At 46.2% G+C, this 24,322-nt stretch overlaps 1 protein-coding gene across 7 annotated transcripts in view; it reads left to right on the forward strand.

The window, feature by feature from the left end:
* Window positions 1-477: 477 nt before the first annotated feature.
* JADE1 (jade family PHD finger 1) overlaps window positions 478-24,322 on the forward strand; it is a 56,279-nt gene continuing 32,434 nt past the window's right edge. The window contains exons 1-2 of one of the 7 annotated variants that reach the window (XM_068543437.1): window positions 478-668; window positions 17,991-18,068. In XM_068543437.1, the coding sequence (XP_068399538.1) occupies window positions 18,017-18,068 (52 nt within the window). In that variant the 5' untranslated portion in view covers window positions 478-668; window positions 17,991-18,016. Of the gene's footprint in view, window positions 669-918; window positions 983-1,073; window positions 1,168-2,184; window positions 2,286-2,539; window positions 2,737-3,260; window positions 3,286-17,990; window positions 18,069-24,322 lie in introns of those variants that run through there. The other 6 variants (XM_068543440.1, XM_068543442.1, XM_068543439.1 and 3 more) reach the window with 6 other exon arrangements.

Genomic DNA, 24,322 nt, shown 5'->3' on the forward strand with positions numbered 1-24,322 from the left:
GTTACTACGAAAGAACTATGCCATTCAGCCTAAAAATAAAACCTCTCACCCAAACTACACTCCTTAATAGCCACATTTTAATCTACATAATTTTAGGCTAAGTTGAAAGAATCCATTTCTAGCGCAGCGATGTCAGACAGGAGTTGGAACTGGGACAGTGTGAAGGGGATAATTTAAAAGCCCCCCCCCCCTGCTTGGAGACACCTCAAGAATTTCTAGGCTCACAAGGGAGACGAAGGAAGAGATTTTAAAAGCTCAAGAGTGCTGCTCTCGGCAAGCCCCTGCGGACACAGGCCGAGCCGGCTGCGGCGAGGGCCGCGAAGAGTTAACAAGGGACCGAGCCCCCCTCTCCTCGGGCTCTCCGCGCGCTCCCCCCGCCCTCCTGTCCCCACCCTCTCGTTTTGGCAAGGGATTAAAGTGCTCCCCCCTGTGGCAGCAGTGACCCAGAAATGAGTTTGATTCACACAGTCCTTCCTCCATAACCAGCCAAACGCCCGTCCGAGAGTGCCTCCCTGCGCGAGCGCCGGGTGTGTGCGCGCGGGCGAGAGCAGGGGCCCGCCCGGCTCCCCGCCCGCCAGTCAGTCCGCCCGCCCGCCGCGGCCCGAACTCATGCGGCGCGGAGCGAGCGGCGAGGAGCCCAGCGCCGCGGCCGAAGCCCTCCGCAGCAGGTACGCGCGCGGGCCGCGGGGGGCGCGCGGGGAGGGCGCGCCGGGCGAGAGTCCGCGCGTGTCCGCGTGTGGGTCTGTGTGCGCGTCCCGATCCCGCGGCGGCGGCGGCGGCGGCGGCGGCGGCGGCGGCGGCGGCGGCGGCGGCGGCGGCGGCGGCGGCGGCGGCGGCGGCGGCGGCGGCGGCGGCGGCGGCGGCGGCGGCGGCGGCAGGACGAGCAGAGAGGCTCAGCCATATTTGATGGTTTTGTTGCTTTGCTCGGGAGTTCTCGGGAGTAATTTAATGCCGAAGGTCGTTGCCTAGTGGAAATAATATAGTACGTCATTAATATGGCGCCAAAAGATTGGGTTCTCGATATGTAGCGAGGAGGGAGGGCACGCAGCCGCCGAGTGCAGCGTTACTATCCCACCAGTAACTTGGGCATTGCCGGGGCGGGGGCCAGAGGAGGAGGAGGAGGAGAGGATGATTTTTGGATCCTGAGAATTGATCTATGTTGGATTAGTAAGTTTTATTATGATTATTTTTCAATTTTGGGGAACTGAAGACTTAGAGCTTTTTCTTCTTTTGGGTTTGTGAAGAACATGCGGTTTTCAGGCGAATCATCAATTAAAACGCGTTCAGGAGCAGAAGCCCAGTTTAGTTGGCTTTAGTTTATTAGAATTTTTTAAAAAGCCGAAGTGCATTAGGTTGCATGAAAAGTGGAAAGCATAGTAGCAAGTTGGTAGACAGATGGCAATGGCAGAACACAGGTCCGTGTACATATATGAATCCAGAGTGTGTGTGACCGTGGTGGTGATGGTGGTGGTGCGGGGGGAAGGGACGACGACTGTATTTGTCCAAACATAGGTGTGTGTGTATAGGTACATCTATGTAGGGTGGCCGCAGCCTTAGCTCTTGTCACCGCGTCACCACATGTCCAAAATATTCATTGCATCAATTCAAGGGCAGTGAGGGAGGGGTGGGGGGGGGGGTGGAGGGACAGTTTAGCAATTAGATTCTTCCAAATTGGGTTTCCAGTGATCAGACCTTTTACTTATAGCGAGACTGCCTGTGAAGTGTAAAACCCTTTATCGGTGAAATTAGGAAGGAGTTGCACTGGTAGAGCAAACTACCGATTAACCATGAACTTAAAACGGATTGCAACTTGCAACCTTTGGCACCATCTGCAAATTGTGGAGGTGGTATCGCTAGGTCTTCGCTGCCTGAAATGAACGTGCAGTGTGCACCCCGGGACTGCAAGTTGCAAAGCCCTTCAGTACACGTGTCTTGTGCCTGCGAGTGTGTATTTGTGAGTTGGGGGCTGTTGTTCTATAGCTAGCAGGCTTTCCGGGTTGTTGGCGCTGGCTTGCAAATGCGGGAGAGGGATGGAATGTGGAATGTTGACCGGGGAACCGAATCCTGTCGGAACGGTCCCATTTGCTGGAGAAATTCGATCCCTTCCACCTCCTTCCCGCTCCCCCCGCCCGCCTGCGGGCTGGAGGCGGGGCCGAGGACGCGGCTGCTGCTCAAAGTGGTGGAGCGCGGCGGCGGGAGGCAGGTGCACGGCACCCGCCAGTGGGGGTGCCTCAACTTCCGCGGGCGTTTAAATAGCAGCCTCTCTCCCCTCCCACCGGTAATAGGTGACCTGGCGGCCGAGGGCGGCGGGGGGAAGGGGACGGGGGATACCCGGGAGCGAGCCTCCGCGGCACGTGGGCAGGTGCTGGGTGGCCCTGGGGCCAACTTTTGTGGCCCGCCTTTGGCGTTGGAGGAGAGGTGGCTCCATGTGGAAATGGGGGCGGGCGGCGGCTGAGGCGCTGCTTTCTCGGCCGCGGCTGGAGCGTCACCTAACGGTCCCAGCAGAGCTGCCGGGCCCGGGGTGGGGGGCTTCGGGGGCGGGGACGCCCGGCCCACCGCGCCCGCGCCGCGGGAACCCCGCACAAAGCCCGAGGCGCGGGGGCGGCCACCGCGCTCCCGCCTGGGGAACTGCCCGAAGCCCGTCGCCGTCCCCGCGCTGATTCCGGCGGGCGGCCGCAGGCGTTTGTTTGTTGGTTCCGCGCCGCCTTCCTCGTCGGATGGCTTCCTGTGACAGAGGTGATACACAGTTTCCAGAACTGTCTGGGGGCGGGAGCGGGAGCCGAACCCTCTCCGCGCTGCTCGCGGTCGCCGCTGCTCCCGCTCCCATCTCACAACCGTTTCTCGCCGGCGCGCCCGCCCCAGCCCGAAGGTGCCGCCCGGGAGGGACTCGGGGAGGGGGACGGCGCAGCCGTTTCCAGCGGCGCAAGTGGCTTCTACACGCGAGGGAGCGTTTGATTTGCAACTGGGGCCGAGCGGATTGGTGCAGCTGGCGGCGGCGGGGCGGGAGGAGCGGCGGCGGCGGCGGCGGGGGGTGGCCACTTTCAAATGGAGAGGGCGGCGGCGGGGACGCCGCTGCGGAGGGAGCGGGGCTTGGTTGCGCCACGAGAAGGTGTCATCACTGCACCGGGGCTAATTCCGGCGGAGGTGCCGGGAGTTACTTTCCCCTCCTCCCGCGCTGTTGTTTCTGTCGCCTTGGGAGGAGGAGGAGAGAAAGAGGGAGGGGGCAGCGTCGCCGCGCGAAGCCGCGGCCTTGCGCACACCCCGGCGGGCCGCGGGAGCCGCGCGGTGCGTTCTGCGGTGCGGGGCGGCGGCCCAGTTCTCCCCTCCTCAGGATTCCCCCCCCCCTTCCTGGGGTCCTCAGTTTTCTCTCAACCCACCCGCACCCTACCCCCTCCCACACGGGTTCCGCATCCACGGGTCCTTCGCCCCGGGTGCTCCCTCCCCTGTCGTACACCCCCGCCCCGGCTTCCCCACCCTGGGTTCCCCCTCCCCGGCGCGCGGGGGCGGCCGTAGTCCCGGCACCCCGTGAATGCAGCGTGCAAACAAAAAAGCGGGCGATTTAAACGTGCCTTCGAAACCCGTTAGGAATGCGTCGTCACCCGGAGACCGTTTAAAAGCAGCTTGGGCTGGTTTTCTAGTAACGAGGAGGGAGGCGCCCACCTCGCTTCGGCGGCGGCGAGGGGCTGCCGCCCTCTGTTTACCACAGCCTAGGGGGAATTTAAATTTTCTTTTTGTAAAGTGATAGCTGCAGTTGAATGACTTCAGACGGCTACATTTTTAGGAAATTGCGAGAGAATCTGAAGTTTCCATTAATGGGAATGCTTAGGGGCTTCTTTCCCAAAGGTTTTTATTAGGGAACTATTTTTCCTTTTTAGAAAACCCGCTGTGAAAGGCTAGCTCTCTAGTTACCTGTAGCTCGAGGCTAATATCTTTCGAAGTTAATGAACTAGTTTTAAGATCCAGAGAAATTATTTCCCTGCAAGCTGATTTAGGTAGTGATCCACCAATGGTTGGAGATTACTTTAGTAAGTGGTATTTGACCAAATCACAGCTAATCAAGATTTAATCGCTTTTAGGTGGAGGAAGGAAGCGTTTGGTGTAACTAGACGGTACTTCCACAGACAACACTCTTGATACAATAATGTGTGGTAGTAGAGTGGGCAACACACACTGGAGAGCTAACAGGATGTTCCGTGTGTGACACTCTAGCAGATACCTGGAACTGAGAATTCTTAGTGTTCTTTTGTCCCAAAGGTTTCAGTCTCATCTAATGTCACTTTTAAATCAGATGACTTTCGGATTGTTTGGTTATTTTGCTTTCTTCCTTAAGTTTGTGTATTTTTTATGTGTATTTGATGACCTGGCATTTTCAGCTACTTGTGTTACACATCTCCTTTCCTCCTTACACCAGCCAGAGATAAAGGCAGTAGAACTTGAACTTGATTCCATCTTAAGGTCATAGGCTGCTTTCCAAGAAGAAAAGTTGAGTGGGTTGTCACAGAGATTTTTAACTTTTGACAAAGGTTAGATATATGTTCATTTAGAAAGAAAAAGATCACCCCCCCCCCAGGTTCCTCCTCCATCACTTGACAGGTTTTCAGCCTATAAATTAGTATTTTAGTTTTATATTCGTTATGGAGGTTGAAAGAGTAGCTATAAAGGGAAAATAGTGAGAAATGATGAGTGTGCTGGAGAGACCAGGGAGAGAAACCTTTTTGGAATTTAAGAAAATGTTGTATTTTAGAAATGAACAATTGCTTAGCCCAGACACTTTGGGCAGAAGGATTAACTAAAAACAGAAACAGAACTTGGAGGACTTGGTGAGACTACAAGTAGATCTCCATGTGTTTCACCTTCATAAATACTCATTTTTGACTTCAAGGAGCCCTTAGTGGCTTAAAGTATTATTACAGAAGTGGTGTTACGTGTACATTGTTGAAAATTAGAGAAGCAAATATAAAAACACATTCCTACCACCTAGAAGTCAGCATTGTATCGTTTTCCAGATAATTGTGTACACGTATGTATGTATGTTTTAATCAGAATGAGTCATACTGTCTATACAGTTGTGTAAGGAGTTTTTGCTTTCTGTTTTTTGTTTTTTTTTTCCCTGTTAGCTAGCTTGTCTCTTATTGGGAGATATTCAGATTTCCTCACTCGGCCCCAAAATATAACAGAGCAGCTTTGTCTAAAACACTGTCCAGTCAGAGATCATTTATTGCATCTGGTTATTTCCCGTAAGTAGGTTTTAGTCTGTGTAGTAACTTTTTGACAGAACCTCTGACATTGAGGAGGCATGCCTTTGGAATTAATCATGACTGGATTTGAAAGAGTTGGAATTAAACTAGCATTTTATTGTGATTTGGAAGTCTTCAATTTGGAGATTATTTGTTTGAAAACTACTTTAAAGACATTTGCGTGATGTTTTTATCCACAGACTTGCTGGAAAAAGAATTATCAACTGTCTGTGTTCCAGTACTGAGGTGGTTAGAACAGCAAACATCAAGACATCAGGCATTGACCAAACGCTTTATCTTTAGGGTTTGTCAGGAGTGAGGAGGAGGCATATGAATGTCACAGTTCGGTTTGCTGCCTTACTTTCTGTTGGGGAAGCTCTTTCCTCATTTAGTAATACAGGGCATCTGTTACACTATTAATGGTCAGTCAGAATTTGCATTATAAACCCAGTTTTCCCACATGGTTAATAACAGTAAGACTTATCCTCTGGAGGAAAATATGACATCTTAGCCAATATCTTGCTTTTTATTTGGATTGGCATTAAAAATTGTTCAAACAGTGGGAGTTAACACCAGTTAAAGTTTTTCCTCCCCTCTTTGTCCAAGCCTGTGATAGCTAGAACTGTCACCATGTTTAACAATACCTTAAAAAAAAATTTTTTTTTTTCAAATAAAGGCTGGCTTTGTTTGGAATTTGTTAGTTTCTTAGGCGGTGTCAGAAGCCTGGTAGGAACCTTAGTTGGGAAAGTTTTAGTTCCTGAGACAGTAAGTTGTTTCCTTGAACGTTTTAGTGTTCAGTCTATTTTGTCTCTTTTCAAGACCTGGCAGCACTTTATTTGGTTATGAATTAAAATTTGGACAATTAATATGTTTATTTTTGTAGTATATAATACTTCAAAAAGTTGAGACTTAATTGAAAGAGTCTTGCCATTTGCCTGGTGTACTTATACGAAAATATTGTTCTGTGATTGTGAGGGGTATATATTCTGATGTTTTCACAGTTGGTGGGCTCTGATGGAATAAGTTTACTCTGCATTCCTAATAAATGGAAGAGTGGCCCTGGAGGGCCTTTTTACCTTTGAGTGGAAGTGACATCTTGTCTTTAAGTTTAGCTAGGGTTGACTGTCATGGAACAGAGAAAATCTAGTCTAAGGATATTATTGATCGTGACTCTGGCCATGTTATTGTGGCCTGGCCTTTATCTAGCCTAGACCTTGAATGATTATTAAGGATGTCTTCCTCACCTGAAAGCAACAAAAATAGATTGCCAGAAATGGAATAGAAAGCCTGGTCTCTGGGGAAGAGACTGGGTATTTCCATTTTTGAGTCCTTTATTAACTCTAGAGCAGTGGTATATTATGTGCGCCTAACACATGTTCAAGGACCAAGCTTTTGATGAATATTCTAAAACAAGTCAGATATTAACTTTTTGCTTTTGGTTCTTCAGGTAGAGTTAAGACATAATAAGGTGACTGAGGACAGTTGAAGTAAGTTCATTTTTAAAACTTCAGGTTCTTTTGGGCTTATTTGCTGAAGGAATTAATCCACAGTTTTCTCTTGGTTTGAAAGCTCTTCCAATTGGCAATAATATATACTTTTTAATATTGAGCATTTAATGTTTGCACAGGAGATTTTAATTTGAGAATTCGTGACAGCTGCTAAGACAGTTTCTAAGCAGTTAAGTGAAGGTTTCATGGTTGAGGGTCCAAACTGAAGAATAAAAGAGCATTTTTTTTTTTTCTTTTACTCCTTACTCCAGGGTAAGCAGCAAGAATTGGCAAGGTTAACAAGTTGCTGGAGTTTGAGCTACCTGGTTTTGCATTTGTTTAGCACAAAGTACACTTAACATGATTTAAGGTTTTTCTTAATGACTCATGGTCATTTTTATGAGCATCAGTTATTTCAGTGTTGAAATAAAATGATGCACTTAAAGATGTGTAGGCTGAGTTCTGGTGGCTTGTAACTTTTTTAAGGTCAAGGATACTTGAGATCCAAAACCTGTGGAATCTCTCCCACAGAAAAACCGAGTTGCACCGAAATTTGCATGTCATTTCAGTGTTTGGATGAATACCTTTAAGTGCATCCTGGGATTTCAGTTTAGCATTTAAATTCTGGTGACTTCTTTTTATGATTTCTCTCTGATCCTTTTACATCGCTGTTAACCATGTATTGTGGTTAAAATGCCTGTCTAGAACAGTCATTTTTCTGCTTATTGGTCACTGACTTGAAAATCAGATAAGCGTGTTAGAAGTTTTTATAACTTAGTGTACACTGGCCCCAAGTAGGAGCCTCAGGGGTTTCCTTTGAGAAAAATTCATGGGTTTCTTGGCCTTTATTTAAGTTGCTTAGAGCACCACCTCCCCACCCCCCCCCCCCCCGCCCCTCCCTCTCACCCCCTTACTGCCAGTCTGTTGATTTATAGCAGGGATCAGTAAACTTTTTTAGTAAAGGGCCAGATAGCAAATATTTTAGGCTCTGTGGGCCTGAGGGTCTCTATTACAGCTGTTCAATTCTGCCATTGTTGCGAAAGCAATCAGTGGACAAGAGGTAAATGAATGAATGTGGCTGTCTCCCAATAAAACTTTATTTACAGACAGTGAAGTTTGAATTTGGTGTAATTTTCAGGTGTTCTGAAATGTTCTTTTGATGCCCTCTCCCCAAACCATTTAAATATGTAAAAACCATTCTTAGCTCAGGGGCTGGACAAAAACAGGCTATGGACCCCTGATTTATAGTGATGCAGCCTTACTATACTATATGTACTTATAGTATATACCTGTAGTATAGTATAGTGATAACAGCATCACCTAGTCACCAGATTGTTTCTGCTGGGGCTGAATTCCGTTTCTGATAGGAATCTGAAATAGCAAGTTGAAATCAGAAGTTTGTTTGATAAATATGGAGGGAGTTGGCTAGTCTGAGGGCTGTGGCTCTTAACTCTTTGATTCCTGGATCCCCTTTGAAGATAGGATGTGTAATACAGGACCCTGTGTACCTAGGAAAGCACAGCTAGGGAGTCACACCCTCCAAGGGGACCAGGCCAAGAAGGGGGTATACATTATAACCTGGGGATATACATTATAACCTGGGAATATATCCAGAGGGAGATAGATCCAGAGGAAGATAACCTCTCTCCAAGTAGGGTGTACGTGTCACCAATCAGAAGTTAATGCCAGCTGCTCAGAGGACTCATACCCCTGTGATAGTGTCCAGGGAACTACTAGCACACTCGCCTTCCAGCTCTACCTCCTGTATGCTCTGCTCCACCAGGCAAAATGGCATTTGCGACCATATTCACATCAGCTTCCAGGAAACCGTGTTTTCAAGTTCCAAGTTAACAGACTGTTACTTACTGAGTACATTTTAGTTGTCGGCTCCCTGGTAACATATAGTCCATGGCCTTAATCTTTGAGATGACCTCTTTGTAAATCACAGGAGGTGTCCAGGAGCAGGAAGCCTGTGGTACAGGCACTTGGGAGGAGGGTGGATGGCACAGGAGGGCCACCCATCTTGGGAACTGGTCTTTGGTTCAGCCACTGGCTTTGCCCTAGACCTACCTGTCTGTGTGTCCTTGCTCATGCTGCTTAACCTCGCCGGAATTTATTGTATGTACTTGTCTTTTTAAAGTCGGGAAAGGTAAATTAGCTCTAAAATGTGCTCTAGTTCCGCAATTATGATTTTATGGGTTTCTTTGGGGAGGATTTCCTGTAGACACAATCCATGAAAAGGGTGAGACTCTTCAGCTTTAGCCTCAGAGAATACTTTCCAGACCTTGTTGCTTGGCTTTGAGACTGTCCTATGTTTCCATGACCATAATAACAAAACTTGTACAATTGTGATGAAATGTTTGTTTTCATATGTAATTCGGATGATGTGTAAATGCAGTTTTTGTTAAGTGTGCCATCTAGGTCTTCTAATGTACAACACTGGGAATCTGAATTTTTTTTTTAAACAGTACTTTAAAAAGTTTTGGTGACTTAACATTGTTAGTGGTAACTGATAGTTTCTGATGACCGGCTATAATCAGGGAACAAAGTTCCTCAAAACAGCTGCATTTCAGTCTGTGCACAGTGTAATTGTCATTAGCTGGTTGAGTCTGCTTTCTGCAGAAGCTGCTTTGTATATCCTGTATAAGAACATCTGGTTTGAGCATTTAAAAATCTTTTAAAATTACCCTGTATCACTTGGCATTTATTGGCTTATTCTTCCAAGGGTAGAATAAGGGGTTGTAGACTTCTTTCCATCCTATCCTTACCTTGGTTCATTCAGAACTGCCTCCTGCTAGCTAAGTTACACTTAGTTTTTTCTCAAGTGTTATTCTTCAATGAAGTTTTAGAGTTTGATCTGAAGATGTGCTTGTGTATGTGTTATAAATTAGAATTTGGTTCAGAGATCCCAAGAATATATTCTGAAGAGATTGGTCTTCCCTTAGTTTTCCCTGGTAAATTGTCAAAAGAAAAGTGTGAAAAGAGGACCTATAGGGCAAATAGGCTTTGTTTTTCATATGAATTCTGACTAATAGCAATGTGTTAAGGAGGATTCTGAAGTCACGCCTGGGCTTGCGGGGCGGGGTGGGGGGGGCGGAGAATGACCTAATTTATTAACCATGCCTGCAATGGGTAGAGGAAATGGTGTGTTTGCTAACCATCTCTGGAATGTAGCTTTTTTTTTTTTTTAACTTTTTTTTCCGAAATAGTACTGCTCTTAAAGTGAATAGGAAGTTGAATATTTATTCTTTAAAGGTAGTTTAAACCCTAGTTTTCCTGTCTGCCTTCGTTTTTCTAATTGCATATGTTTTTAGTGACCTGCTACTGGCACTGGGTATTCTTATGTTTTGAAACCTTTACTTTTGAAGTAAATAATGAATGAGTGATGGTAGCATTTTACAGCATTATTCTGTTACCTTTTCTATTTTTTCCTCCTGTGCTATTTTATCAGGTATTTTGAAACAAGACAAGCCTTTGATACCCCATCTCAGGAAGGAGGTGGAATATATATATAGTTTATTGATGGCTGCTCATTTTAGGCTGGTGCCTGCCAGGGGCCAAGAAGGTGTGTTCCCAGGGTCTTCTATAATGTGAGGAGCAGGGAGGAAAGGCTTTGGATTTTAAATCTTTACTGTTACAAATAGCGTAGTTACAGGATCATGGTAAAAAATTAACAACATGTAAAAGGTCATAAAGGGAGGTAAAAGTTCCCAACCTATTCTATCTGGAACACTTCAGTCACATTTCTCAGAGATAAACACTATTAACCTTAATGTTCTTCCAGAAATTTTCCATGAGTATGCAAGCATTTGGTGTATATATTCTCTTCTCTCCTCTTTTATATGTAAATGGGCTGATATTTCATTTTTTTCCCCCCCTGCAGTTTGCTGGTGTTTCTTTCTTGATATGTCTTTGGTATCTTCCGTATCTGAGCATATAGATCTAACAGAAAGGAATTTTGGGTAGATGGAAATAGGGATAGAAGCTCAGAATTGGAGGCCAAGGTGCTTGATCGCTTTTATTGTTTGGGGTGAATTCATTTACTCTCATGTAAAGGGAAGTTAACAAAGATACATTACAAATACAAGTGATTGGAATGTTTTGTCATAACTGCTCTTTAGGTGTTGACTCTAATTGAGTCATCAATTACGGAGACCTGGGAAGGGTTTAATAGATTGTTTTAGGGCTCATAGGCAGAGATTGGATTATTTATAAATTGCCAAATGGAAGCTGCCTGATTCATTCAGAACCACTCTTACTTATGAATTCCTTAAAATCTTGAAAAATTGTTTTATTAACTTTTAAAGTCTGAGTTTAAAAATAATTTATAAAGAATTTCTGGTGAGCTAATGTGTTGTAGCACTTGGACTTTATTAGTAACATTCATAGGAGTAAATATTGCAGTTACGATTATCTGGTCAGTTCTTACAATCTTATCTTTTGGGAGAGGTGGTTGTTTATTGCTAATATAAACTCTTTTCAGCTGAATATTTTCAAGTATGATGTCTTTGCAAAGGCTCTATAGTAGCTTGGGCAGCATTTCTTTCTCTTTTTCTTTTTTATAAATTTGTTTATTTTTGGCTGTGTTGGGTCTTCGTTGCTGCGCGCGGGCTTTCTCTAGTTGCGGTGAGCGGGGGCTACTCTTCATTGCGGTGCGCGGGCTTCTCATTGCGGTGGCTTCTCTTGTTGCGGAGCACGGGCTCTAGGCGCACAGGCTTCAGTAGTTGTGGCTCGAGAGCTCAGTAGTTGTGGCTCGTGGGCTCTAGAGCGCAGGCTCAGTAGTTGTGGCGCACGGGCTTAGTTGCTCTGCGGCATGTGGGATCTTCCCGGACCAGGGCTCGAACCCGTGTCCCCGGCATTGGCAGGCAGCTTCTTCACCACTGTGCCACCAGAGAAGCCCCTTTAAACACGTTTTGATGTACGACATTATAAAGGACACATTTTTAAAAGTTCCATTTTTCTGGGTTGAAATATTTAGACAAGGTTAAAACTTTAACATTTACTATCTAAGCAGTTTGTCAGTTAAATCAAATCTGTGACTATCTTTTTGACCAGATATAACCCTTTGGTTAAAGTGAGAAATCTGGGTTTGAGTTACAGTCACACTAGTATTTTTACGCTCTGAGCATATGAATTAGATAGTGTTGTCAATTTGAAAACTTACTATCTAGGCGATTAATGTTTGCTTTAAAAACTGAGGTAAGAAACCAGCTGGATTTCCTTCACATTCACTTAGGGATAGGAGATTACTGTGACGTATAGGTCATTATTATATTTGGGTATTTTGTTACCTTGGGTACTGTATACTTCATAGAAGACAGAAAGAAGACATATTAAGGAAATGTAAATCATTTTTTATAGGGGAGGTAATAGTCTATGACCAATAACTTAGCAATAAAATTATCAGTTGCATAGTATTTAGAAATAATATTTGAATTGTGTGAACTTAGCAAACAGAACTAGCTCATAAAATACCTTTTTCTTTGTGTAAGACTACTTGGTGTCTGAAAATACATTCTTTAACGTACATTTTTATATTATACATTTGCTAAATACATTTTAAAATATAGTACATTTAAGTATTAGATCATTAACTTTGACAGAGAATGGAAGGGCACCTATAAATTTGAAAATAAAGTAGTGGAAGTTACTCCAGTTAAAGGTCATTTAGATATTAAAGTGAATCATTTTAAATTCCATAAAGCTGAGTGAGCATAGGATACAGTTTATGTACAGGAACTCAGTCATTCATCCTATAGGTTATTTTAACACATAGCTAATCCACTACATTGCATTAGGTAATACATAGAGAAGTAGTATGTAGAGGTCTTTAACTGAACTTTAATTGAAGTTCTAGAACTTCTCGAGAGTGAAATAAATAAGAATGAAAACAGAGTGGACAAAATTGATACTTTGAAGGAAAAAAACAGCCTTTCTGCTTATAAACCATAAGATAATTAAAACCACTAGGGTGTAGTCCTTATTGTAGCTGTAGAGTTTATGGCCTGATAAATGGTCCCTGTTCCACCACAGAGAGTAATTCTAGTGACTGGACAGTTTGTTTTCCTCACATCTGTCTTCTTCCCAGGAGTAGCATTGAGCAAACATCCTCAGATTCTTCATCATCTTATTCTTTTGTAAAAGCTCTTCTCTCTTTGTCCTCCAGGTCATTTCCCATTCTTTCTTAGCTGGAGTCGCGTGCCAGTCATGCCTCCCTGGCACCACACCCAGGTCACTGAACTTGCTCCCTTACAAATTCCTGAACCACTTGGGGATGGGTTCCTTCAGCTAATGGCTGCTCTTAACTTAGTGCCTGCTGACTTTCCCCCCTAATTTCAGTCTGAGGAAACTTAAATTTGAAAGTTTTGAGGTACCTTGCCATCTCACATACATATCCCATGTCCCACTATAATCCATGAATCCTGTAACCTTTATAGTAGTTATCACACTGAGGCTACTTATCTAGTTATTTGCTTCCTGTATCTCCCTGTGGGCCATTCCGTACCTTGTTCACCGTATTTTTGGCATCTAACTTGATACAATTTTAATTGAATTAATATATTAGCTAATCCACTGCATTTTAACCTGTGTGACAGAAGAGGCTGCAGGAGAGTGATCTGCATGTAGGATGTTACCTGTGCTTCCTGAGGAGATGGTGCCCTTAGCAGCTACCACTCGTGCCTGGTTGTCTTGGCATGTCCCTGCGTGCTGCCAAAGGATTGTTACTTGACTGATCCAGCCAGGGTCTTTGGCCAGTGACTTCCTCTTACTTGGCCTTTCCAGGCAGTGTTCTGATTATAATCAGGCTTCCTAGGTAATCTTTCGCTTTTTGGGCAAAGTCCCAAATGCCCAATAATTAGTGTTTTGTCTGCTTAGCTGCTATGCTTCTCATGGCAAATGGACACTCCAGGCTCCTGTAAATTGCATCGCTTTGAGCCAGTTTTGATGAAATCAGACAGGATGTCAGGACATGCCCTATTGAGGACTGGACCCAGAGTTCTGGGGGTATCTGTTGTAGCTGCCCTTTGAAGTCTTGTTTTGCTCAAGACCCCTCTCTGTGATGTCTTCATTTCACATTGAATTCGAGAGAATCTCTTTTCTGGAACTTACTTTAACCTTTTAGAGACACACATATATAAAACATTTAAGTGATAATGCAAGGCAGGAGTTGATTGGCTGTTAAAGAAAATAGTACATTAAAAAGTAGGGTGAAAAAGTTCTAAAAGAAGGAAAAATGTGAAATGAGTGGTGTAGAATGTAAATGCTTTTAATTGGAATGGTTGACAGGGTACTTAGTGACTTTGAGCTGAGCCCTGGAGAAGAGGTGGGGTTGGGATGGATGGGTGGGGAGGAAAGGGCCAAAGGACCACCATCAGCAGAGACTGAGGATGGAAAGAAGAGGTGTTTTCAAGGATAGAAGCCAGGCAAACTGGTTACAGGGGCTTGTTAGGAGGGATGTTTGGGTAGAGCAGGGAGGGGCCAGGTGGTGGAAAACCTGAGTTTCTGGCTGGACCCATGTGCAGTGTGGAACGGAGGGAGAGATTGGCATAGGGAACAGCTTGATGAGGTCACCTCGTAGGATGGTTTAATTTGTTGTAACAATTGGAAGGGGTAAAAAATTGTGGGCATGGAGGACGGAAGGGTGGTGCCTAAAGTAATGTTCCATACAGGTGGCTGAAGACCTGGTGTGGGGCAGTAGGGGGACTGGAAAGGGTCATACGTTATGAAATGACAAGCCTTGGCAATTGAATAGAGAGGTAAGAAGGGATGTATATTAGTAAATAAATGAGCAAATAGCAAGATTCTGAATGGGAGGGTGCTGCACAGAGGAATATGCTAGGTTATATGTATGTTAAGTATTACAGTGTTTTGCCCAAAATGTGCTGCTGCTTTTTGTTACCTCCCCTTTGTTCTTCAGGACTCGGCTCAGAATCTTACTGACTCAGTCAAGCTGTGTTTCTGTAGAGTCTTGTGTTTACCACTGTCGAGCACTAACCATACTGAATTTCTGTTGACTTGTCTGTCTTCTCTACTAGACCAGGAACTCCGTAAGATCAGGGATAGTCATTTTGCTCCAGCACCTCCTGATATATTAGGTATTCAAATGTTTGTGGGATGTATCATATGCTATTATATTTTCTTGCTGCTTTCTCTGGAGTGTTGCAAGTAGCCCTTTTAATTGATTATTACTTATCCTACTACCATCTAGATAATAATCAGTGATTGCCCTAAATGATGCTAAGGGCCCTCTGCTTTCTCTCACTGGCTTTCATTGGACAGATGTTTGCAGCATGCAACCACTGTAGTGTCTGTCTTAAAGATAGTAACGTGTGTACTTGGATTTCTTTTTTTTTTATAGTTTTTTTTTTTTTTTTAAACTTTGGGGTTTTTTTCTTTTTATTTATTTATTTATTTTTATTTATTTTATGACTGTGTTGGGTCTTCGTTTTTTCTGTGCGAGGGCTTTCTCTAGTTGCGGCAAGTGGGGGCCACTCTTCATCGAGGTGCGCGGGCCTCTCACTATCGCGGCCTCTCTTGTTGCGGAGCACAGGCTCCAGACGCGCAGGCTCAGTAATTGTGGTTCATGGGCCCAGTTGCTCCGCGGCATGTGGGATCTTCCCAGACCAGGGCTCGAACCCGTGTCCCTTGCATTGGCAGGCAGATTCTCAACCACTGCGCCACCAGGGAAGCCCGTACTTGGATTTCTTGATGGAGTAAGTAACCCCAGGTGAGATACATCAGGCTGATGTCAAGGATTAAGTACGTTAGAGCCGCAGAGGAGGCGATTCTGGCGTGCACTCACCCCGTTACTGTACCAGGTTCCGTGGAGAAGTATAGCACAGCATTCTCAACCTTCTTTACCCAAGATCTTCTAGGGCTGGTGAAAACGGAATTCATTAAAACAAAAGTACTATTTTTACTCTTCTTTTACTTGCATAATTTTGCATGAGAGTATTTATGTGTGTGTAGGGGCATCGTTCCATTTTGGTCAGTGCTTGCATTCTGCATGTAGTGACTGAAGTGCGTGCTTTCTCTGGGAAACTGTGTATGAGAGCTAGCAGGAAAACATTTTGATTTTAAAAGATTCTCAGTTTTCCAAACGCTTCTCTTCAGGTAAATGTTAGCTGTCCAGATCCACGAAGCTGTGGCCAGCGTTTGTGTGCTCGTTTCTAGCTGGGGAGTGTGTGTGCGTGCACTTCCTCAGCCTCTGCCTCTTCCTCGCGGTTCTTACACCCGCTCCTGAGGTGAGAACTGCATCCTTCTTGCCCTGATGCTTCACGCTGTTACTTTTAAGGAATTCCTCTTTCGGTAGCACTTTCCTTTTCTTTTTTTCTTGTGTTAAAGCTCTCTTGTAACGTAGGTCCTAGGGAGCTGGGGCTGAAGCTGTTGTTGGGAACGAGTGGTCTTCGCCTTTCTGTCCCCTCCTTGTACGTCCTGACAGGTCAGGTCCGGAGGGGGGGAGCAGGGGTGCCTTCTAGGAAGCTGGAGGAGAGTTCAGCTGTCAGCAGTTGGTGTTTTGGCACATGGTGACAGGGCGAGGAAGATAATCGTTTCAAGAGGGGAGGGGGCCACAGGAGTGTGTTGTCTGCGGAAGTCTTTCTGGGGTGGGCCTGCCCCAGGCCGAGTTGTAGGTTGCTGGGTGTCAGAGTTATGGGTGAACGGGGCTCTGCAGAAAAGCCGGGGAGGGGCAGTGAGGGTGGACTTTAGGACTGTGACCCCGCCCATGACCCGGGTCAGGACTCACAACGTCCCGGCTTCCTCGTGGAAGTTCTTTTAATGGTTTTGGAAGAATCATTTGGTAAAAACACACCAACTTCACCTGGTGAGTGTCTCAGAAAGAAAATATAAACTAGAGATTAGGGGCCTGAATATTTGAAAGAATCATACAGGTCTGTTTTGTAGGTGTGAGCAGACTGCAAAATGGTGTGCTTTCTGCTTCTTTTGACTTCAGTTTTACAGTTCCGCTTAGAGTGGACCTTTGGGCTTTTCATTTCCGACTTGTTGTAGAACAGTGTCTGTCTCCTTGGAGCACAGTGGCTCTCCACCTTGTTTTCCCACACCGGTCCTGTGTGCCACACTCTTAGAAGCTCATCACGTTGTAATGCTGTGATGCCCAATGAGGGGGAGGCTGGGATATACTTTTCTGAGGGGCTGGATGGGTAGGGAATGGATGGCCAGCCATACTTTGACTTGGCAAGCCCTCCTCCTTCATTGGGAACCACTGATCCGGCACTAAGATCAGGGCCCTGAAGATGTTGAGGTGATCAGTAATTTTAGTTTGGAAAAGCGTTTTGGGTTTGTTTAGAAAGCTGCCCTGTGTGAATATAACCTCGAGTTCATCTGTGTAAGTTCAGTGACTGGCCATTCAATCTCGGTGCACCGCCCTCTTTCCTAAATGCAGTCTTTCTCGATTCCGTGGTGCTGGAGGCCTGTTACCACCTGGCAGGAGTTGGCAAGGTGGGCTGGGTGTCTGCACAAACTGCTTTCTTAGTTTGGCTGAGTTAGGTTGGACAAGGCCTGTAAGGGGTTGGGGTGAAGAGTAGTGAAACTGGATTTGGGATTAGAAGTTCCCTACTCACAATGTGACCTTGGGTAAGTCACTGCTTAAACATCTTTTTGGCCTGAGTTTCCTAATGAGTAAAGGGGAGGGGTCTGGATCGGAATGAATCGCTGAGGGGTTGGAGATGACTAGAGGGTACATTTGCGTTCCCAGTTGTCCCACTGGTTTTGTTCCTAGGACTCCAGGTATTCAGCTTTTAGGGTTCTTTTAGCAAAATTTGCCCGACAAGCATAATCACGCCCAGCACGGTGTAAATATTCACATGTCCCGGCACAGCCCCATCCCCACGCGCGCACACACACACACACACGCGCGCGCGTGCGTAAAATACGCATCTGTCTGTGGTGAGGAAGCTCTGTGCTCATTGCCATGGGTTTTTTCCTGCAGAGCTTGCTGCCAGTCAGCTAAAGAGACTCCTGGAGTAGTTGTAGTGATAATGTCACAGGAATGAGAGAGAAGGCCTGGCACCTTTGGGAGACCTGCTGATCTGTGATTTCTCCACCCCTCCCCCTCCTTTTTGAACCTGTTCTGTTAATAATTGCACCTAATTATGTATCTTTGGTCTTTTTACTGCTTGTAATTCAAATGCTACTTAAAGCCGATTGTTTGCTTTTGTGTGCTGTAAATCCTGGGCTGCCATCTGAAGCACAACTTGATGATTGTGTATTATCATCTTGGGTTAAGTGCTGTCTCATTGCCTTGCAGGCTGCCTGCTGTTTCCCGGGGAGATCATGAAACGAGGTCGCCTTCCCAGCAGCAGTGAGGATTCTGACGACAATGGCAGTAAGTCCTGCTTTGTTGTTCTTGGAACCTACCAGGGTTTGGGTCAGTGTAAAAACATGGTTCTTTAATGTAATGCTTTAAATAGCTGAGGCCCTTCGAATATCAGGGAGGTCAGCGAAGAGCCAAGGCCTGAGAAACACATCTGAGTGTGATACTGCAGGTCTGTAACCAGATCTTTCTGGGTAAGGTTGACTGCAGGCAGGCATTCCTCAGGCTTCCTGTTTGTTTTCCAGAGATGAATAATCCAGTTTCAAGAGTCACTGGTGTGTCTGTTTTTCCTAAACATCATTTACAGCACTTCACAGTTGCTCTTTATGAAAAGGGAACTTAATCGAAGCCAGTTAATTATTAACTAGTCCAACCCCGATACAAAGGGAGATTGAGGACTGCCCAGTGTGATGTGAAAATATTAAGTACACGAGTCAGCGCTCTTCAGTTGACTTGAGCATGACTGTATTTAATAATACTACTGTATGCATCTCAGCTCTCTGGCATCCTCATATTTTCACAGTGCAGCTGAGAACCAGAAGTTAGTTGGCTTCCAGGCAGTCAAAATAACTGTCACACAGCGTCTGTGTATTGGGAAGCTAACAGACGATCCGGGGAAGAGCTCCCTTCAGATAACAAGGAAATTTTGTACCTAGCACAGTGCCTGAGCTCCGGCCCGTTATCTTATGTTTTATATTACAGATCAAATTTGGGAAACCTTGAAAGAACGCTTGCTCTGCTGAGTGATGGGAAAAGTATTGGGCCTGCTTTCAAGGAACTCTGTCTTTGGCATATATAAAATTGAGCTCCGATGGAAAGTCATCAGGACAGTCGGAGATGCCTTTTTGATGCACTGTGGAAATGTATATATGTAGACACAAACTCAGGAGGGGAGGGCAAGGGAAACCTACAGAGGAGATAAAAGTTGGGCAGGTCCTGAAGGATGAAATCGTTTTAGGCAAACAGGGTTGTTTTTCCGCGCTCCAGGTTTTCGGCAGATTAAAAGCGGCAAATTAGAAAGCAAAGCGTTGCTGTAGGTGGCCACACTCACAGCCACCGGAAACATTAAAAACAGAAGAACTCAAACACAGCAGTTTGACTGGCGCGTTGGGTGCAGGCATGGAGCAGTGGGAAGGAGAACTGGTGGTGATGGGAGGGTGTTGTGGGTGCTGGGGGTACCTGCGAAGTAAGCTGAGACCGGATGGTGAAGGGCTGGGAGCTCTTGGGACAGATGGTGGGAGCTGATGTTTGGCATGAGGGAGGAGTGAGCTGGGTACGCACTCCAGAGAGAGGGGCATTCCTTCTGTTTCAGGGAGCGGTATTAAGGGGCTGTACCCCGCCTGTGGGAGCCTTGGGGAACCTTGAACTTCTTAGCGCTTATCTATTCACGGCCCTCACTACCTGTTTTCTCTATTTACTTAGGCTTTTTACTCCTTGAGGCAAAAACATGCTTAGGTATTTCTTTTCTGCCCCCTGTGGTGCCTATCAAAGTGTCCTCTGGAGTTATAAGCACTCAATAAACACTTGCTGTTAGCTCGTGTACACAATTTGTCCTGCAGCAATTAAAAAAAAAAACTTGCTTTTTAAGTTCAGAATTAATCAGAAGAAGGGTTCATGAATTATGTTCGTGTACTAATAGTGCCTGGTAAAAGGCTGAGAGTCCTGTTTTCCTCTGATTTGGGTTGAGGAGCAGGTCCGGGCTCACTTTGCTGACTCTCAGCATTGCCTCACATCCACTGTGGGAGAGCTGGGTTAGAAAAGGTTCTCCTGGAATGTTCTCTCAGACTCAGACGCTTCCCCCTTCTGGACTAGAGGGTGTGCATTCTTGATGTCTCTGTGTGTCTAAATGTCCTCCTGTAATCCAGTGACATCGGATTAGGGCTATTTTAATTTAAACGCCAATTTAAAGGCTTTATGTCCAAATACAGTCACATTCTGAGGTATTGAGGGGTTAGGCTTCAACATATGAAATTTTGGGGGATGCAGTTTAGCCCATAACAGCCCTAGAAGACCAAATGCTTCATCTAAACCTATATTTCCACCCAGAACTCTAGGGGAAGAGAGTACCCGAAGTCCCCACCAAAAGTCTTTCCATCAGGTCACCTTACCGGTAATGGGCCTTTTTCGTCCTCCAGCTAATATGCTTATGTCTGTGCTGGCCTCCTTGAAGAAGGCAGGGATGGAGGACGAAGATAAATACTTACAGGGTACAACCTGGGTTTTGTTCTACCCTAGGCTACACGTGGAAATAGAGTGGTGGTGGTAGAGGATGACGATGATAGCTGCTAGTGGAAAGGAGGCAGGCTGGCCTTGGGTCGTATCGTTGATTCCGTGTAAAGCGAGTGGTGACACACTATGGCTGTGCTCTCTCTCCAGGCCGAATGATTTGGTCATTATGGCGGATGATGGTCATGGTAAACAGCTCAGTAAGACCCCTAGAATGCCAAGCCGTGGGAACACGTGTACATATCTGCACCGCGGAACACACTTTCTCCCCGTTCTGAGGGCAGCTGCTCCCCAGTGTGGGCTTCTGCCACCAGCCTGCCTGTCTGCGCTGGAGCCCATCCTCTTGTGTAGGCACGTGGTGGGCGTGAGTAGGCGCCTTCTGCCCCTGCAGTCAGGTGCACAGAACCGAGCCTGCCCTTAGCTGAGTCTGAGTACTTGGCAGCCCTGCTTGTGAGGTGGGCGGTCCGTGCAGTGGCCTCTCCCCAGCCTTTCCAGCCTGCAGTCCCGACGGAAGTTTGGCAGCAGCTCCCGGCCCAATGCAGAGCATGTCCAAGTGGAGAAGAGGCAGCTGCGGACGTCAGCTTGCGGCCCCAGCACCAGCCACAGTCACGGCTAGGCCCCGCTGGCCTCCTGGGCTGGAGCCCTTTGCTTTGATTTCTGGCCTGGCCCAGGGGAATACCGGTGTGGTATTTACAGTTGGGGGTGAACAGGCATTTTCTGTGCCAGTGCAAGCCCTCATCCAGCTGCGGTCATAGTTGCTGAAGCCTTTCTCCAGGTGCCCTGGACTGCCAGCCTTGGCAGTTGGATGCAGTAGCACTGCGGTGTTTGCAAGCTGTGTCTGTAATTGCTGGGCTCCTGGGGCTGGGTGGCTGGCTCAGCCGGTCTCTGAAGTTATGCATTGTGCCAGGGTGTGGCTCTGGGAAACAAGCACTTTCTTTCCTGCTTCCCAGTCCATGGTCCTCTGTGTTAGGGGTTTTGGCAAATGTGGCAGTGGGTCCACCAGCTATTTTTGGTGTTTCCATCCAGCCTGCAGGGAGGAGGGAGGAGCTGGAGGTTGAATTGGTCATCATTGGCCAATAATTTTATCAATCACGCCTAGGTAATGAAGCCTCCATAAAAACCCAAAAGGACAGAGCTCGGAGAGCTTCCAGATGGCGAGCGCGTGGTGACTGGGAGAGAATGGTGCGCTCTGAGAGGGCACGGAAGCTCTGTGCCCTTTCCCCGTGCCTTGTCCTGCGTACCTCTTCATTTGGCTGTTGACTCATGTCCTTCAATATCCTTTTAGAATAAATTGGTGATCTAGTTAAGTCACATGTTTCTCTCAGTTCTGTGAGCCGCTCTAACAAAGTAGTTGAACCCGAGGAGAGGGGCTCATGGGAAACTCTGCCAGTCAGAAGCACAGGTAATAACCTGGGCTTGGCAACTGGCATCTGAAGTGGAAGTTGGTCTCACGGGACTGAGTCTGGAATCTAATTCTATCTCCGAGTCAGAATGGAGTTGAATTCTTGGACACGCTGCTGGCGTCTGACAGTTGCTCGTTGGTGTGGGGAAGCTTCCACAAGCACGTGTTGGAGTTGGGTCTGGGAACCATTTTCACCTGCCTAATGCCCTAAATTTCAGGGCTGTGTTGACCTCCCTGTGGGAAGGCCTGGGGTGCGGCGAGGGGTCCGGGGCCCGGCACCTTGTGGGGGCCCTGCCTGGTCTCCCGGCTTCCACACCTGCGCTGACCCTGAAACACTTCTGTCTTCTCCAGTTACCCAGCCAGCCTCTGCTCCATCACTGGTGATAACGAAGGCACAGAGAGTAGCTGAGTAAAATTCAAACCTACTAATTCTGCACTTAGTAACGCAGGTCGATGAGGGGCAAACATGAAGTTTTGTGAGGACTTTTGTTTTTCTGGGCTCTCTCCAGCTTACAGATAAAAAATGAAGAAAGACCAGAATTTTTAGTGGATGAAACATACTTTCTGCTTTGGACCCTTTATGTTACATTTTTAAATAACTTGCTGTCATTTTTTTGGTTTGGCTGTGCTTGGTTTCCTTCATGGCAAGTCTTTGGAGGTTTCTTGGTGGTTTCTCTTTTGCATAAAAGTTAACTCTGCTTCCACTTCTCTTCCTGTTTGACTATACCTTTAATTTGCTCCTTTCTCCCCCATCAGTTGCATCTTGTGACACCGCAGAGTTGTGTAGGAATTCTTGAAATGTGGAATTTTTGGCTCAAGTACTGCAGAATGTGGGCTGTACCCATGTCTCCTCCAGGCACACGGAGATGGCTTTACCCCTCTTCAAACCCGACTTGTGGCTTGTCCTTGACATTGATGGGCAGAGCATCATCTTGGGCTTGAGGAGTAACTAGCACATCGTGATCTGGTTTGTGGACTTGGACTTAACAGAAGGGCTGGGTGACCATGAAACATTGTGTCAGTTGGTCAAAGGCCCAAGTATGTTGAAACATTCCTGGGCCAGTTCTCTTAATGTACCCATTAAGCTTTGTTTTTTGGAAGGTGGAAGTGAGTTGGAAGTGAGTTAGTTAGAGCTAAGCCATGCTGGGATGGAAGGGCTGGGCTGTGGGAGACGTGGGGTCAGACCCTGATAGGAACAGCAGTGGTGTGAGAGGCTTGTCTTCTATCATGCAGTTCAGGCAAATAGAACTACATTACATTTGTTTTCTTCTTTCAGATAGGACCTTGCACAGCACGGCTTTACTGGCACGGGGCTGGCCTCGCCTTGCTCTCTGCAGTCTGCTCTGTGGTGGTGGCACCGGCTGGCCCGCCCGGCTCCCCGCTTGCTGGTCCTGAGCACCTTCCTTTGTTAAGCCGGTTTAGCACTCCTGAAGACAGGAGAGTAGCGTTGAGCATCTAGAAGCGGGTCTGAGACACAGGAGACTCGCCATGTGGTCAGTGGTGAGGTTCTTCTGTAGTTTGCATCTGTGGTGATGCGAGCAGCCACCCAGGCCGCCATTCCTTCTCGTTTCTGAACCTTTCATGCGCTGCACCACCTGGGAGGCTTAACACACACGAACTACCAAACGTCGGAGGTGTGTGCAATATGTATTCGATTTACTCTTGAGGTTTTCTCCTTATTTTAGATCTAGGGCAAGACAGCGTGACTATTTTTAATATTTCAAAGGAGAGTGTTCGAGATAAATGCATGATAGCACCAGAAAGCAGGGTTCGTAACGCAGTGCACGCACAGGATCCACGCTCATGGTGCTGCGACCTGTGCGCCTTTTATAACTTGTATTATTCCCCCCACGTTTCTGTTTTAAGGGAAGTTGGGGATAGTAAAACAAAGCAAGGGTTTATTTTCTGTTAATTCTTCTCAGTGTTTCATGGAGATTAATTGTTGATACTCAAACAGCGTATATGTCAAGAATTTAAAAGTCACGTACACTTGTCACTAGAGCGGACTTAACTTTAGGTAGTAATATCTTGTGTGTGGGCAATAAAATAATTTTAGATATTATTGCCAAATTTTTAGAGTTCCTAACTTCTCCTGAAAGCAACAAGAAAATAAAATTTTACTTGCCATAGTCTTAATTTAGCTTGTCATTAAATGTTAGCATTCTGAAAACAACAAGATGCAGCACCAACCCAGCATAATCTGAGCACGTGGTTTTTAAGAACTAACAGGTGGCCAGTGTTTTACTATAGTGTAAATCAGAATCTCCCAGTCCTTTTGGTGTTTGAAATACTCTTAATTTCTGGTTTAAAATTTTTTTTTCTCCAACATACTTTCAAAAAAAAAGTTCTATGACATAACTTTTTAAAATTAAAATGGGTGCGAATTAGTTTTGCTTGGATCATATTCTGGGACGTATCCAGAGGGAGCATGGATGAGGGAGGAGAACTGGCGTAGGAACGTCGAGGCACTTGCTTGGAGTCTCCTGTGGACTTGCCGTGGATGTCTCTGTAGATGGAGGTGTGTTCCAGTCAGGAAGCAGTGCCCCCGCCATGCTGTCTCGAAAGGCGTTAGTGCTTTGTTTTCCATGGCCGCATCTTCCTCGGGCTCAAAAGCACGTCTTCTAATAGGTGAAACGGG

The sequence above is a fragment of the Eschrichtius robustus genome, chromosome 4 (genome assembly GCF_028021215.1).
Source record: "Eschrichtius robustus isolate mEscRob2 chromosome 4, mEscRob2.pri, whole genome shotgun sequence".
Classification (NCBI taxonomy): domain Eukaryota; kingdom Metazoa; phylum Chordata; class Mammalia; order Artiodactyla; family Eschrichtiidae; genus Eschrichtius; species Eschrichtius robustus.